Below are 18,458 nucleotides of genomic sequence, written 5' to 3'. Positions count from 1 at the left end.
TAAGGTGAGTATAAGTCATCATTTTTCACTTAAGTTACTGCAGTATCCTCCTAACTAACTCTCTTGTATGTGCCCACGCCTTCCTACTCCCTTTTCTGCACAGGGCAGCCAGAATGAGCCTGTTAAGTTAAAACCTGTTTTATCATGGTACTCTTCTACTTAATACCGTGGTTTCTCATCCCAGAATAAAAAGCAAAATTCTTCCAGTGACCTATAAGATCCTATATAACGCGCATTTCTACCACTCCCACCCCATCATTATTTAACTGACCTCATTCTATTCCCTTTCAGCACTCTGCCCCAACCACATATAATGTATTGTCTACATTGTATCCAAGCACGTTGGTTTCCTTGCTCTTGCGTCTGAATAATCCAGGGATGCTCCTACTTCAGGGCATTTGTACAGTATAATTCCCTCTGACTGGAATGTCCTTCCTCAGGATATTTTGAGTTCACGCTCATACCTCTTTCAATATTCCCTTCTTGGTGATGTCTTCTCTGATACTCTATCTAAAATTGCAGCTTTGGCCACCGCTACTTTTTATCCTTCGCCTCCTCGGCTTTTTCTCTTTAGCACTATCTAACTTACTACATGTTATTCATTTCTGCTGGATAATTCTGTCTCTCCCACCAGATGGTAAGGTTCATGAAGGCATGGGATTTTGTCTGTTTTGTTCATTGCTTTATTTCCAGCTTTTAGAACAATGCCTAGCACTTAGTAGTCTACCAGGTGCTCAACAAATATTTGTTGAATGAATAATTTGAATAAAACATATGACTTATTCTCTATGGAGAGAAAGTGACAGAAATTAAAAGGTAGCCAATGTATAAATCAATCTGGAAGGGAGTTACATTCTTGGGATATATATACTAAAGTGGAAACAACTATATGAGCAATAGTACTTTTCTGAATACAATTTCAAAAGACTGCATAAAGAAGTTCACTTAATAGCCAATGATTTGAAAATGTTGCTCATATAACACCAACTCTTTGAAAAAATTTTAGCATTATTATATATGTCATCCTATTGGGGTCTATTAGCATTCTTGTGTTAATTCTCAACAAGATATAAAATAATATACATATTTATATATACAAATAAACCTCCATGTAGCCTCTTCTGCTTCCATCTCCAACAATTTTCTGATCTTTCAAGACAGGAATTCTAGTCCCCCAAAGCAATACAGAAAGCAACTTTAAATAAAGTTAACAACTGTGGTTAGTACTTACTCAGAAAAGACCAAGGGCTTTCAGCCATGTCTTGTATTTACTTTTCCTTAAAATAGTCTGAATAGTTTCTGTTACAAAGAAATACATGTGGAAGAGTCCTATGGTACCTACACACAAGAGATAGAATACAAACTTCCCCCCACACCCTCTTGGATACATTTCCTTTAAATATTAATATCAAAGAGGCTGCAACATCTGGTTTAACAATTGTCTTACACAACAAGCATAAACTACAGCACTCACAGCTAGGTGTACCGCTAAGGGAACTGCAGGGCTCACTGAGAGGCTGTGCATTAGGAAGTTAAAAAAAAAAAAGGGCATTTTCTTTTCCTTCAAATTAAGAACATAGAACTCCCATTTGGGGGCAGAGTCATGGTTTCGAATTCCATGTCTTAAACATTGAAAAATATCAACAGATGTAAATTTGTGGGAGAGCAAACTTGACATCAACATCATAAGACTCTAGGATAACAACCCCTAAAGAAACCTAAACCTTTTTCAACCTGTTTTCAGCAAAATATATTGCTGTAATTCATTGAGCATGTATGTGACATGACAATGTAAGATGTTGTGACCATAAAACAGAACTCGCCCTCTGGAGGGGGACACAAGCAATGAATGTAATACAAGGACAGATGATAGCAAACTTGAATAACTGAAAAAGGAAGAAACCAGGATGCTTTGGGGAAATGACATGGTAACAGACTCTGCAAATTTGGAGTTATAACCAAATGCTCCCATCTACTGGTGACTGTGAAGCTCACTTAGTTGTGTCTGACCCTTTGCTGTAGCCCGCCAGGCTCCTGTGTCCATGGAAATCTCCAGGCTAGAATACTGGAGTGGGTTGCCATTTCCTTCTCCAGGGGATCTTCCGGACCCAAAGATTGAACCCGGGATTCCGACACTGCAAGTGCATTCCTTACCATATTAGCTACCATTATATATTTTTTAGCTTCTACATGTCAAGCATGGTTTATGGCTTAAGGAGTACAACAATGAACAAAAGAAGCAAAACTTCAATCCTTATGAAGCTTATATTCTAGAGTTTGGAATGAAATTATTACAATAAATAGCACTGAAATCAGTTCTGCTGTGATTAATGAGAAGTATAAAAATCTTCTAAGGAACCACTATGTTACTTAAGGATACTCAAAAGCAGAAGATTCTCTATCATTAAATTTATATTGGTTTAACATTTAATGAAAAATGTAACAGTCAAATTTGGAAATTTTCTTTGAGTGACTCAGAATTTAAACTCAAAATATTGCTAAAAACCTTTCTGATAACTTTTATCAGCATAGTTCTAAATCTTTGTTTTTGTTGAAGGTTATATCTTAAAACATCTATATTTTGCTCAAATTCTGTAAAGTAGGACTTAGATCAACAAGATTCCCATATTCAAGCATCAGAAATGAATCTCAAATCTTTTAAACAGCAGGATAATGGCATATATTAGTACTAATAATAGTTTATTACTGATTTACCAAAACTGCCACTTGGGGCAACTTCAGCTTACAAAATGGTCAACAAATATACACGATTTCACACAAAACTTTAAAAAGAACTTAGAATCCCATCACTTGCTGTTCCTATGCTTTGGGAAAAATTTTACTACTTCCAATTCAGTGTCATATTAAAGTCAACCAGGAGTAACAGCCAGAAGTTGTTCATCTATTTACAAACCTGCATTTCCACTGCCATTAACGGCTTCCTTGTCTTCATCTTCTTCCTCTTCAGGAAGAGAGCTGTCCATTCTTTCCATCTTGCTGACAGATGTCGTCCGTTTTCTCTGAGACTCTGTGTCAAATTCATTATCAAAGAGGACCTGATCAACTGGATCTGCCTGGAAAGGGCTGGGCTCTGCTGGAGGCTTGGGAGTTCCATAGAAGTTTCCTGAAGACAAATAACAGCAGCTGAAAGCGTTGAATGTTGAATTGAGAGTTAGAACAATATGGCTTACTGTGTCTCTGCCCTGTTATCTTATACTGAAGTTTCTGAACATCCACCATTGGCCAAAAGAAGGTGAAAGCACTTTTTCTTGGGAGAGGAGGAGACAGACCAGAAAGAACTAATTTCTCAAGTGCTGGTCACCATAGACCTAACCTTATCTAACACTTTAAGACTATTTGTACTAAGGCCAGGAAGTTGACTTTATATATGTAGGTTATTTATTCCTACAGGGCTTTGCTTTGCATGGGTTTTATATTAGGACCTAATTTGTGAATTTAAATGCATCAATGCTCTCGTGTAAGACTAATTGGCATAAAAAGTGGGAGTAAAGGAGGAGAAAACTAACTCAAATAATTTTGTTCTGATATGTAACATAATGAGTTATTTCAGTAAAATAAGGAAATATGCAGGCAAAGGATAAAGCTAAGCACCTACCAGTCTGTTCTGAAATGTAGGCTGCTTATGTAAATGTAATTTAAAAAAATTTTTCCGAGCATTTTAATTATATTGTTTTATCTGACAACTTACTGAACAAATAGAAACTTTATTAGCATAATTCAATATTTGCTTACTCTCAGGAAAGCAAGAAATACTTTAATATGTTGTCTTGAAAATCATTTTTACAGTAACAATGAACATTCCAGAATAGAATGAGAACAACTCAATATCTTCTCAGTTTGCCATGTAGTCCCCAATAGGCAGCCACATTATGATGGAAATCATTCAGTGAGTCTAGCTATGTTAGCAGTTTGTGGCTCCCGCTAGCTCTGACATTATATCAACCACTCTTCTGATGTCACAGAAAGATAAACAAGGACAGGGAGTAAAATATTCATGCTCTTCTTTTATTAAAAAAAATCTCCAAATTCCTTCACTCCTAAGGAGATGCTTACTCATATAAGGTAAATTAACAGGGTATAAAATGGATTATTTTTCTGAGATGAAACAAAAGCATAAAAGGTTATTCACCATTTCACAGAGGCAAAGTGAAAATCGCACAGTCGTGTCTGAATCTTTGTGACCCCTTGGAATTCTCCAGGCCAAAATACTGGAGTGGGTAGCCTTTCCCTTCTCCAGGGATCTTCCCAACCCAGGGATCGAACCCAGGTCTCCCACATTGCAGGCAGATTCTTTACCAGCTGAGCCACAAGCGAAGCCTAAGAACTGGACTGGGTAGCCTACCCCAGGTTTCCCGCCACAAGGGAAGTCTAAGAATACTGGAGTGGGTAGCCTATCGCTTCTCCAGCAGATATTCCCAACCCAGGAATCAAACCAGGGTCTCCTGCATTGCAGGCAGATTCTTTACGAACTGAGCTACCAGGGAACCACGGAGGCAAATCTACAAAGAAAGTTTACCTAGTTTTGCATGCTTTGAGGGGGAAAGTATTAAGATAACTTCTTTGGAAATCTGACTTTGTGTGTGAATTGTCATTAAAATGCTCAAGACAAAACAATGAAATCAAACTAACAATACTTTTCAACCACATCTTCCCTCTCTCAACTCAACTACTCCTTGGCTTCCAAATCGAGGTTTGAAAAGGAGTTAATCCTATCATGCAAAGTAATAGTAAAACAGACCTAGGATTTATGTAAACTTTTGGCCCATAAGTAAAGCGAGGAACAAGGAAAAAGCCAGTTCACACTTTTCTGGGACAGAAGGTACAGAAATGCTTTAAACAGAGGTTTGGTTGGGGAATAGGATGCCCTAGGATCTCATTTTTCCCTTCATTATGTCCAATAGTCACGCTACCAAGGAAGCCGGATGTACTATGAGAAAGCTGAAAGTCCCCCCCGCCCAAACTTTTCTAAGGATGGTAGTTTTACAGGAAATACTAAAAACACATTTTACTCCATAATGTTCAGTTCAGTTCAGTTGCTCAGTCGTGTCTGATTCTTTGTGACCCCATGAATCACAGCACGCCAGGCCTCCCTGTCCATCACCAACTCCTGGAGTTCACTCAAACTCATGTCCATTGAGTCGGTGATGCCATCCAGCCATCTCACTCTCTGTCGTCCCCGACTCCTCCCGCCCCCAATCCTTCCCAGCATCAGAGTCTTTTCCAGTGAGTCAACTCGTTGCATGAGGTGGCCAAAGTATTGGAGTTTCAGCTTTAGCATCAGTCCTTCCAATGAACACCCAGGATTGATCTCCTTTAGAATGGACTGGTTGGATCTCCTTGTAGACCAAGGGACTCTCAAGAGTCTTCTCCAGCACCACAGTTCAAAAGCATCAATTCTTCGTTGATCAGCTTTCTTCACAGTCCAACTCTCACATCCATACATGACCACGGGAAAAACCATAGCCTTGACTAGACGGACCTTTGTTGGCAAAGTAATGTCTGTGCTTTTTAACATGCTATCTAGGTTGGTCATGCTACCTAGGAGAAGGAAATGGCAACCCACTCCTGTGTTCTTGCCTGGAGAGTCCCAGGAATGGGGGAACCTGGTGGGCTGCCGTCTATGGGGTCACACAGAGTCGGACACGACTGAAGTGACTTAGCAGCAGCAGCAGGAGGTTGGTCATAACTTTCCTTCTAAGGAGTAAGCGTCTTTTAATTTCATAGCTGCAATCACCATCTGCAGTGATTTTGGGGCCCAAAAAAACAAAGTCTGACACTGCTTCCACTGTTTCCCCATCTATTTCCCATGAAGTGATGGGACCAGATGCCATGATCTTTGTTTTCTGAATGTTGAGCTTCAAGCCAACCTTTTCACTCTCCTCTTTCACTTTCATCAAGAGGCTTTTGAGTTCCTCTTCACTTTCTGCCATAAGGGTGGTGTCATCTGCATACCTGAGGTTATTGATATTTCTCCCAGCAATCTTGATTCCAGCTTGTGCTTCTTCCAGCCCAGCGTTCCTCATGATGTACTCTGCATATAAGTTAAATAAGCAGGGTGACAATATACAACCTTGACATACTCCTTTTCCTATTTGGAACCAGTCTGTTCTATGTCCAGTTCTAACTGTTGCTTCCTGACCTGCATACAGGTTTCTCAAGAGGCAGGTCAGGTGGTCTGGTATTCCCATCTCTTTCAGAATTTTCCACAGTTTATTGTGACGTGGTCAAAGGCTTTGGCATAGTCAATGAAGCAGAAATAGATGTTTTTCTGGAACTTTCTTGCTTTCTCCATGAACTAGCGGATGTTGGCAATTTGATCTCTGGTGCCTCTGCCTTTTCTAAAACCTGCTTGAACATCTGGAAGTTCACGGTTCACATATTGCTGAAGCCTGGCTTGGAGAATTTTGAGCATGGCTTTACTCGTGTGTGAGATGATATTGTTAGTAACTCTTATCTAATTCTAGGTTTAACTTTTTTCCAGAATGAAAACTATGAAAAAATTCAGGATATGATTGCAATATCCATAATCACTGACAAGAAATTAGAACTTCATAATAAATTTGGAAGTTGCTTTATTTAAAAAAAATATTGGCTTAGATGAAAAAAAGAAAGCTAACATTGCTTATAAGTAAATTAGATCTATTTCTCTTGAGTTGTTGGTAAATACCAAGATTTCAGATACTGAAAGGTATAGAATTACAAAGTTTGTGAACCCCAACGATAGTTAGTTACAAAACAGCTTTTCATCTTTTTGAAGCTACTTTGGAGCTTTTTCTTTTTTCTCTTTTCTGAAGTGTTTTCATTTTTATGATAGATCAACTATTAAATATTTTAAACCCATATAAAATCATGGACAACAATGCTAGACTAGTTAGAAATTTATTTACACATACCCAGATACTAACTTGGTGCCAGATTCCTTTCAGGTCTTCCCTTTTCCCCTCCTTAATGACACACATATTCAGTCATATATATATATTTCAAGTACTAATTTCCTGTCTGTCCTTTCCATTCTCTCCCTGAGTTATCATAGTGTTGGTATATGTCATTTCCTGGCATGTTATATACATCTAGGACATATCTATATGCACATATAACATAAATGTGCTTAGTCGCTCAGTCGTTTACAACTCTTTGTGACACCATGGACTGTAGCCTGCCAGGTTCCTATGTCAATGGGATTCTCCAGGCAAGAAAACTCGAGTGGGTTGCCATTCCCTCCTCCTGGGGATCTTCTCAAAACAGGGATCGAACCCAGGATTCCTGCATTGCGGGCAGATTCTTTACCATCTGAGCCACAAGGGAAGCATAACATATAAATACTACTGTTTTAATAAAAGCTTCATGGAGTGTTTATAACATTTCATATCTTTTTTTCTAAACAGTATGCTGTCCATATCCTTTTGTAACACTCTTTTTATACAACTGTATTTCTAAGACTTATTCCTGTAGATACATGTAGACTCTAATCATCTATTATATAACAGTCCATTTTTATAAACAAATTAAAATAAATTTTACTAATTCCTCTAATAAAAGACACTTTCATTCCCTTATTATTTCAAATAATACTACAATGACTATTCTATGAAGACCTACAAGACCTTCTAGAACTAACACCAAAAAAGATGTCTTTTTCATCACAGGGGACTGGAATGCAAAAGTAGGAAGTCAAGAGAGACCTGGAGTAACAGGCAAATTTGCCCTTGGAGTACAAAATGAAGCATGGCAAAGGTTAACAGAGTTTAGCCAAGAGAACACGCTAGTCATAGCAAACACCCTCTTCCAACACAAGAGAAGACTCTATACATGGACATCACCAGATAGTCAATACTGAAATCAGATTGATTATATTCTTTGCAGCTGAAGATGGAGAAGCTCTATACAGTCAGCAAAAACAAGACTAGGAGCTGACTGTGGCTCAGATCATGAACTGCTTATTGCAAAAACCAGACTTAAATTGAAGAAAGTAGGGAAAACCACTAGACCATTCAGGTATGACCTAAATCAAAACCCTTAAGATTATTCAGTGGAAGTGACAAATAGATTCAAGGGATTAGATCTGATAGAGTGCCTGAAGAACTATGGACAGAGGTTCGCGACACTGTACAAGAGGGGGTGATCAAGATCATCCCCAAGAAAAAGAAATGCAAAAAGGTTGTCTGAAGAAGCCTTACAAATAGCTGAGAAAAGAAGAAAAGCTAAAGGCAAAGGAGAAAAGGAAAGATAAACCCATCTGAATGCAGAGTTTCAAAGAATAGCAAGGAGAGATAAGAAAGCCTTCCTCAGTGATCAATGCAAAGAAATAAAGGAAAACAATAGACTGAGAAAGACGAGAGATCTCAAGAAAATTAGAGGTACCAAGGGAACATTTCATGTAAAGATGAGCTCAATAAAGGACCAAAACGGTATGGACCTAACAGAAGCAGAAGATATTAAGAAGAGGTGGCAAGAATACACAGAAGAACTGTACAAAAAAGATCTTCATGACCCATAACCACGAGGATGTGATCACTCACGTAGACCCAGACATCCTGGAATGTGAAGTCAAGTGGGCCTTAGGAAGCATCACTACGAACAAAGCTAGTGGAGGTGATGGAATTCCAGTTGAGCTATTTCAAATACTAAAAGATAATGCTGCTAAAGTGCTGCACTCAATATGAGAGCAAATTTGGAAAACTCAGCAGTGGCCTCAGGACTGGAAAAGGTCAGTTTTCAATCCAATCCCAAAGAAAGGCAATGACAAAGAATGCTCAAACTACCACACAATTGCACTCATCTCACATGCTAGCAAGGTAATGCTCAAAATTCTCCAAGTGAGGCTTCAGCAGTACATGGGCCAAGAACTTCCAGATGTTCAAGCTGGATTCAGAAAAGGCAGAGGAACAACAGATCAAATTGCCAACATCATTGGATCACAGAAAAAGCAAGAGAGTTCCAGAAAAACATCTATGTCTGCTTTATTGACTATGCTAAAGCCTTTGACTGTGAATCACAACAAACTGTGGAAAATTCTTCAATAGATGGGAATACCAGACCCCTTGACCTGTCTCCTAAGAAATCTGTATGCAGGTCAAGAAGCAACGGTTAGAACTGGACATGGAACAATGTACTGGTTCCAAATTGGGAAAAGAATATGTCAAGGATGTATATTGTCATCCTGCTTATTTAACTTATATGCAGAATTCAGTTCAGTTCAGTCACTCAGTCGTGTCCGACTCTTTGCAACCCATGAACCGCAGCACACCAGGCCTCCCTGTCCATCACCAACTCCTGGAGTCCACCCAAACCCATGTCCGTTGAGTCAGTGATGCCATCCAACCATCTCATCCTCTGTTGTCTGACTACCAGAGAAACTAAAATTAAAATGAGACCCCACTTCTATAACCATCAGACTGGCAAAATTACAAAGCTGGATGGTGCCTAGTGTTGATAAGGATGTTGAATCATTACTAAAGCCACTACGACTCCCCATGGCACTGCTTGGGGAATAGAGACTCAGAGTTACCCAAAATGACTTCATCATATAAACTATATGTTTACCTTATAACCCAACAATTCTGCTCTTGGATATATATGCCACAGACATTCTCACACAGGTTTGTAAGAAGACATGTATGAGGATGCTGCAGATTGATCTGTGGTGATGAGGAGTTGGAGGCAGATTCGAAGTCCGTCAATACGAGAAACGTTAGGTAATGGATTCACAATATGGAGTACTGTGCAATGGTTACAAAATATTGAATTATATATATTTACAGTACAGCAATGTAGATGAATCTAAAAAACTTGGTAATAAGTGAAAACAGTTTAAAACTAATAAGATACAGAACATGGTCCAGATGTAAATAATAAATACATGTACACAAGACACAATACGTATTTTGCAAGATCACATATAAACCAAAACATATATATTAAACACTTCAGAATTGTTGCCTATAAGAGGGAGGTGAATGAGAGAAGGCTATTTGCACAAATATAAAAAATAAACAGCTGTCATTTTCTCTGAGAAGTCTCCATTAGCCATCTCATCTAAATTAGACATTCCTATTATTTTCTTTAAAAATCCCTTGCTTTTGTTTCCTTCATCACATCTCAATTTAGTTATCTTGTTTGTGTTCTGACTGCCTTCCCCACTAAGATATAGGATTTATGAAGGCAGTATCATTTCAGTGTTGCTCAGCACAGCATCTCCAGTCCCTCTGGTAGTGCTTGGCACATAGTGTGAAAGAAGGATCAAATAAATAATACATGAATGAATGAGTCATGGATGCTAATCTCAGAAAGAGTGGCTAGGTCAAACTTAGCAGGCAAGAGGAAATCATTAAAGATTCTGAAGGAAAGAGAAAGGACCAGAACTGCACTTGACAAGGAATACTAGTATGGTAGCAATGAGTGGGGTAGACTGGCGAGAGGGAAGAAATCGGAACACATGAGATCAACTATCATAGCCAGCACGAGTCAGTCCAGGGAGCCTACAATGAGGTGATGAAAGTATAAAGGAAGGCAATGTGAAAGATGCTACAAAGGAAGAAAAGATTCACTGGTAACAGACTAGATGAAACTGCTGAGAAAAAGAAGGAAGTAAATGAAGACTTCCCTATCCTGAGCTCTTGCTAAAGCTAAAAAGAGAAATTATGAAGACTTACTCTTTTCAGTAGCACAAATGCATAATTGGATATGATGAATTCATGATCAGATACTTATTGAATGCTACCTCTAGGAACTGAAGATAATACTAAGAAAGACATGACATCTGCTTTCACAGAGCTTGTGAAAAAGGCAATTATAATAGCATGATAAAGCAATGATGGAGAAGTACAGGGTGCTATCGGAGTGCACAAGTTTGCCAGTGAAGAACTGTTAGATAAAGAAAAGAAAAAAGATTTAACAAAGAATCATTCAAAAGTTGAAATTGATCTTAAATCAGTACTCCCTAGAATCAAGTAAGTAGAGAAAACAGTTATGAAAAGAAAACCAATTTTTCTGGTTTTATTATTTTCCTCTTCAAATCTATATTCTCTTTTCTCCAAGAAAGCCAAAGTATAGATAGATTTTTTAAAGGGTGCGGTATTTTTATTTCCAACCACAAACAGAACTCACCAATGCTTGAATGAATACAATGAATGTGAATTATTATGAAATACTGCAAACTAGCTAGCTTTAATGATTTTAGTATACTGTCTACAATCAACTTTAGAATAACACAGAATGCATTTAATCTCAATTAGTAAATTACAAATAGCCTAATCAAAAGAAAAACCTCCCAAAGACTAACAGAAAAAACTTTTTTAAAAAGTGGTATTTTACTGATCAAATTCCATTTGAAACAATTCCAATCAATGAGACAGTTTTCTGGGCTGCTGTTGTCAATATCTGGGGACATACCATCATACGTTCCACTTTCTAATAATGTTCCACTCTCTTCCAGTGCTTTGAACTGTTCAACAGAAATGAAATTATAGTCCACCCCTGGTACTTCCCCATCCCTGGGGGCCCTTGTAGTACCTAAGGAAAGAAAAAAAGAAAAAAAATAGGTTGTAAAGTGCTTTTAAATTTACAAAATATTGAAAATAATAGAAAATTCAGTTTATAGAGAACACATGGGAAACACTATTGAATATATTGTATCTAGAGTGATAAGAGAATTTGAGGCAAATTAACATTCCCAGGTCAAAGTAGGATAATACTATAGGATGAGTAAATATATTTTAATAAAATCCATAGATAGCTATGAAATTCAAAATTACAAAGATGAAAATGTTAGTGCCCAAGAAAGCTTAACTTTCCAAGACTCAACAGTTAATTCTTCTGTTAAAGCTTAATTCTCATGCTTAATATTTAAAGGAGAGGTAAATCCACCAAGGAAAGGCTTCAAGTTCATGTAACTACTTTACATATTTTTCCTTCCTTACCAGAAATGTAAACTAATGTGCTACTTACTAGAGTTGTAAGACAATAAAAGAGAGAAACAACTTTTAAAAACTCTTTTATTAATAAACTCCACTTTAAAAATCTGAACAAATACTAATCACATAATTATTTTTAGACTCATTAACAAAGGGCTCGGGGCTTAAGGTAGGAATTCACAAAATGTAATTTTGCTTGGCCATTATTCTCTTCAAGTAATTTCAAAACATTAAGCAGTAAGCAAACTGCTTAATGAAATTCACTACAGCAACTGAGCACTAAATTTCAAAGTATTAAGGAATCAATGCCAAAGTAAAATCGTTTTCAGATCCAGGATATAAATTCAAGTTATGGCAGCACTGCTGTACTTTACTGAATTTCACTGAACAAGAATCAATATTTTTTTAACTGAAATTGGAAATGTCACTTCGAATACTAGAAAATACAAATAAGATATCTAGGTAGTTAGCCTGGAAACAGAGTTAGGATATTGTCCTGCCAAGGAGGCCTTCCCAAGCCTATTTCTCTATTTATGCTACCTATTCATTAACAGCACTCCAAGCCAGAAACCCAAGACAGTAACCTTGGGTTCTTCCTTTTACTCTACACCTAGTCACCAAATCTGGTTGATTCCATCTCCTAAATACCTGTAGGATTTATATACTTGTCTTCATTCTCACATCCACTTAATCCATATCAGTATCAATGCGCTGTATTGTTGGACTCCTGAGGTCAACTCTGTCTTCATCCTAGCTACAAACCTTAACCAAACTGCAATCTTGTCTAAAACCATCTGAGCAAAAAACCTCTAAACCTCTAAACGGTTCCCATGATCCTTGCTATAAAATCCAGGTTCTACCTCTCCAGCTTCTTTCTTGCCTCACCCCTTTCACATTCTAGGCTTTAGCCATAATCAATTTTTTTTTTCAATTCTTTTAATGTTCCTCACACTTGCTCATCTCCAAGGCCTTTGCCAAACCATTCTTTTCCTTGGAAGACTTCCTATTCCCTTTCCCTCTTACCTCAGTTAACTCCTACCCATCCTTCAGCTTCTGACTGAGAAAGTTTCTTTAGAGAACTTCCCCATCTAGGTATGGGAATATGCAGGAACCTCATCTATTTGGTTCAGAGCAATACCCCAAGTCTCTGCATAGTGTAAATCCCATAGCAGGGACTCAATAGAGATAGTTGTCAGATAAACTAAGTAAAATTTTATACAAATGTAATCATCACAGGCCCTGGAAATATGCTATCATATTATAAACTAATTCATGGGAAGCTATTAATTGCTTTTACATTCTATTATATTTTGTAATGTGAAAAAACCCACAATGATGATGAATGGTAATAATCTCAGAAACTAATGATTAAGCAAACATTCTAAGTAACAAAGGCTGTTGCATTTCTTTACCTGTTTTACATCATAGAGGATACAAAATCTCTAAAACATAACTTCCCCTTTTAACTTTTTCATATCAAATTTTTGTTTCTCATATACTGATTAAAATTACATTGTTAAGAGTCACCAAATTAACAGCTTTCAGTTGCACATTAGGTAAAAGTTAATCTTAGAAAGTAAATTCAGCAGTTAAATTTATGATTAGCAGCTGTGATAGATGGAAAACATGGCCACGGATTTTGCACCTCCTCCTATCAAGAGATGGAGCCTGTTGCCTCACCTTTTGAATCTGATCTGGACTTATGGCTTGCTTTGAATAACTTAGTGTGATGTTGTACAAGTTCAGGAGTCTAGATCTCTGTCTTTGCCTCCTTGGAATGGTCCCACCACCATGTACAAATGTCCAGACAAGACTACTGAATGATGAGCGAGAGTCTCATCCAATTAACAGCACTAAGGCCCAGATATGAGAGAGGCCAGTTTAGCCTCTCTAACGCCAGCTTAGCTGCCAATGACCAGCCACATGAATGGGTTCAGATGAGCTCAGCAAACTCATGAAATCATGAGAAATCATACATGATAGTTATTTTAAGCCATTAAGTTCTAGGGTAGTCTGTTATGTGGCAAAGGCTAATTGAAATATTATCTAAATAAACTCTACTATAAACATAATGACTACATAAAATCCAATTTAAAAGCAAATCATACTAAGGATAATACTATTTTATTAAAAAAAAAAAAAAAAAAAGCACTGACCCAGAGGCAGGAGCAACTCTGCCTTTTAGTCTAGGATAATTATTAGTGGTAAAATTTTGAGCAATCACTTAATCCCTCCGGGCTTGGTTCTCTTTCTGCAAAGTGGCACTGAGCAAGATGGTGATCATGATTCTTTCCATTAATAAACATAAAATGTGTGATTCTAGCATATATGCTTCCAAGACTTACAAAGTAGCTTCAATGTTCTCTTTACAAATGTATTATAAATTTTCACTTCTTCCCCTTCAAATAATGTACTCATACATATAAAAAGTTTTCTACCTTCCCCTATCCAACTCCACTGCCCTCAGCATTCCAGAAAATTTACCTTTCTACTCGATACTCTCTATACATTTAATGTAAAGCTTTGTACATCCCCTCCAATCAACATTATATTCCTCCTTTTTACATAAAAATTCCTCCAAGTTCTTACTCAGTGTCCAATTCCTCTCCTCTCATTTTCTCTTGAGTCCATTCCAATCAGATCACTGCCCCAACCGGTCCCACTGAGACAATCTGTGCATCAGAAGTCTCCACTTTGCTTAACCCAATAGTCAAGTGTCAGTCCATAACCTGGCAAATCAACAACTTTGACATAACTGATCACTCCCTCCTTTTTCTGTTTTATTCTGAAATGTACAGGAAAGCACATAAAACATATATATAAAGTTCAGTAGTAATAAGCAATAACAAAGCAAACTCATCCAGATGAAGAAACAGAACATTACTAGGATACCAAAAGCCCCCTCGTATGTCTCCAATCACAAATCTCTCCCTCCCTCCACCCTCAACGTGACCGTCATCTTTACATTTGTGATAATGATTTCTTTTCTTTTTAAAAATGTTTTTAGCGACTAAGTAATGCATTTCTGAGCAACACAGCTTAGTTTTGCCTGCTTTGCAACTTGATGGGGTTAGAATCATACCACATGCATCCTTTTGTATCCACATCAATACTTATGTTTTTAAACTTCTGCCAACATGTTAAGTATACAAAGGTATCTCATGTTGTACTTAATGTGCAACTATTTTAAAAGATTAAACATTATTTTTCATATATTTACCAGCCATAGAGATTTCTTCTGTTGTAAAGCGGCTGCTCAAGTCTGCCACTTCTCTATTGGGCTGCCTGTCTTTTTGAAATCGTAGTTCTTTACATTCTATATACTACATTACTTCATCAAATCTAAGCAATCAACAGCTTCTAAAATACCATTATTTTACCCTAAAAAAGAAAAAAAAAATACCTGGCAATTATAACTGAAATATTTCACATATTGCAAGATGCATTCCAATTGTAGACAGGCTAAAATGTGAAATAATTGTGTCTCAGCACTGTAGTCTTTTGCCAGATATATGTGGTTGCAAATGGGGTGTTTCTGCTACAGAAATATGCTTTGAAATACGCTTTCTTCAAATAGTGCTTTCTGCAAAATCATACACCGAAAATAAGAAAAGCTTATGGAGAAAATAGGATAGGGTTGATCTCTCAAACTCTACTGCAATTCAGTAAACAGAGCACTGGTAAAGCCAATAACAATCCCAATGAGAAATATTAATACAATTTAGTAGATGTTATGTTCCTAATAAAAAAATACTAGAGTAAATAAAATACTTCATCTTTAAAATTTTCTATGAAAAGGTAGCTTGACAGAAAGGTACAGAAGGTTGAGGACACCGAATAATAAACACAAGGCAAAAGGTACATCAATAATTTTAAGATAAAGTACAAGTTCAAACTGAGAAAAGAGGCCAAATTGAGGTGAACAGGCATCATACACAGTAAAAAAAAAAAAAAGCAACATTCAGCTATGTTTGTATATTCTGTGTTTACTTGCTGCTACTTGATGATACACAAGATTGGCTAGAGAAAATGAAACAAGAACCAATGTTACTTCTCAGTTCAGTTGACATCATTCTCCTACCTACTTACCTGCATTATTGAAACAAATGTTGCAAAACAGGCAGTATCTTCTCTCACTGTGATTTCCTTTCACCTTTTTTTTTTTTTTTCAAATAAACGGTCCTTTGATGATAGAAGTTTTTCATTTTAATGTAGTCAGATTTATCAATGCTTTCCTTTAGAGCTAATGGTTTTGTGTTCTGCTTTAGAAATCCTTTCCAAGGCCATGGAGGTATTCTACATTCTTTTTAAAAAAGCATTACAGCTTTGCCTTTCACACACAGTACTTTAATGAACTAAAGTTTTTTTTTTTTTGGTTTGATGGGAAGTAAACTCCAATACTTTGGCGATGAGTTGACTCACTGGAAAAGAGTCTGATGCTGGGAGGGATTGGGGGTGGGAGGAGACGGGAATGACAGAGAATGAGATGGCTGGATGGCATCACCGACTCGATGGACATGAGTTTGAGTGAACTCCGGGATTTGGTGATGGACAGGGAGGCCTGGCGTGCTGTGATTCATGGGGTCGCAGAGAGTCAGACACGACTGAGCGACTGAACTGAACTGGAGTATCCCAATTTCTTTTTTTTCCCCCAAATGCTTATTCAAGATTTATTGAAAATATAAGTATTTTCTCCTCTAAGCGGCCATGGCACTCCTGTCACAGGAATCCTATACAGAAATGCCCACATAAGACTGAGTGTCTACATCCCATTTCCCCACTGACCATTCCTGCACCTTTATCACAGTGCTGTAATTACTATACTGCTGTGATAAATCTTGAGATATAACAGAAAAAGTTCACTTACCTTGTTTTTTTTCCTATTCATAGCCTTTCTATACAAATTCTAGAATCAGATAGGCTAAAAATGCTGAAATTTTTATTGAATTAGATTGAATCTATTGATCAATTTGAGAACTAAAATCTTTACCATATTGTCTTTACTCCATGAACAAGAAATCTCTGTCAAAATATTTATATCTTCCTTAGTGTCCATTAATTTTACCTTATAGAGATCTTTACCCTTTATACTTAAGAGGTGAATTAGGTATTTCAACTCTTTTTATGCTAGTTTTATGCTATACATGGTATTTTTCTACAAATTTTCATTTTTTAATTGTTGACAGTATGAAAGAATAAAATTATGGGAGTTTATTTGGTCACTTTACAATAATTTATCTATAATAAAATTGACTAATACTAATTTACCTATAATACAATTCACTAATTCTAGTGATAGAATTCTATGAATTTTGGGAACCATCACCCCCAAAAGTCTCCTTGTGCCCTTGTGCAGTCTCCCACCCTATGACAGCCACTGATCTGTTGTCACTACAGTTCTGCCTTTAATAGATTCTCACATAAATGAAATCACACATTAATTTGATTTCAGTAGCAGTTTGTGTCTGGCTTCTTTCACTTTGCGTGATGCTTTTGAGATTCATCCAGTTTGTTGTTCAATATTCTTTTATTACTGAGTGGTATTCCAATTCCACTGCATAGAAAAATTTGATTATGCATTCACCACTGGTGGACATTTAGGTTGTTTCCAGATTTCCAGTTCAGTCTCCTCCTGCCCCCAATACCTCCCAGCATCAGGGTCTTTTCCAATGAGTCAAGATTTTAGACACTATATAAATAGCTGCTGTACATTTACAAGTCTTTGGGTAGATTTGTATTTCAATTTATGTTGGGTTAATACCTAAGAGTAGAGTTGCTGGGTCATATGATAAGTGTATGCTTAACTTTATAAGAAAAAGTCAAAAGTAGACATACTACTTTGCATTCCCACAAACAATATATAAGAGCTGTAGCTGTTTTACATTATTGTTTCCATGTAGGAATTCCTTTCTGGAGCTTCCTGACAGACGTACATTTTCTAAATCCCAAGAAAAATGAGTTGAAGGGGAAAATGAAGAGGAAAAAAAATGTAGTTCTACTGTGAGAATTAAAGCTTAATAATTTGGAAAAAAAATGTAGCTCTACTGTGAGAATTAAAGCTTAATAATTTAACATAGAGATGTTACTGGTTTGAAAGAATCTATTGATATCAATTGAAAGCAAGAGCAGGAAACACTGAAAGCAGAATGAAATGTTAAAGCTAATATTTCCAGGGACTAGGACAGAAGCAAAGGGGAGAGCAGCAGTCACAATCTATCCATCAGTCTTACCTGCAGCTGTTCCCATGCTGCAAGTGTGTGGTCGGGGCTCTGTTGATAACAGTGGGTTGTTCTCGCAAATATAATACTGAAGGCCAGATAAGACCCTAAGTTGGCAGCCTCAACATGATTCTGTATAACGTTTTTAACATTGGTCAGGGCATCTGAATGTTATGTGAACACTATTCAACAATGTTCTCTGATATTTTCCTCCATTTGATATTTGCTATGACTTGCAGAGCTTTGTAAATAAGAGAAGTGCAAGAAGTGAATGCTGTTGTAGAACACTTCAGCCTGAAATCAGAAA

The 18,458-nt window shown here is 37.1% G+C and overlaps 1 protein-coding gene across 4 annotated transcripts in view; it reads right to left on the bottom strand.

Annotated features, from left to right (window-relative positions):
* MAGI3 (membrane associated guanylate kinase, WW and PDZ domain containing 3) overlaps positions 1 to 18,458 on the bottom strand; it is a 263,400-nt gene that overhangs the window by 85,257 nt on the left and 159,685 nt on the right. For all 4 annotated transcript variants that reach the window (XM_055402961.2, XM_055402962.2, XM_055402964.2 and 1 more), the window contains exons 3-4: positions 11,413 to 11,532; positions 2,915 to 3,124 (exon numbers count right to left, since the gene is read on the bottom strand). In XM_055402961.2, coding sequence (XP_055258936.2) covers positions 2,915 to 3,124; positions 11,413 to 11,532 — 330 coding nt within the window. The remainder of the gene's footprint in view (positions 1 to 2,914; positions 3,125 to 11,412; positions 11,533 to 18,458) is intronic.

The sequence above is a fragment of the Moschus berezovskii genome, chromosome 4, assembly GCF_049115385.1.
Source record: "Moschus berezovskii isolate FMDL1 chromosome 4, NW_MosBer_1.0, whole genome shotgun sequence".
Classification (NCBI taxonomy): domain Eukaryota; kingdom Metazoa; phylum Chordata; class Mammalia; order Artiodactyla; family Moschidae; genus Moschus; species Moschus berezovskii.
This window is presented reverse-complemented; position numbering and strand designations above follow the sequence as displayed.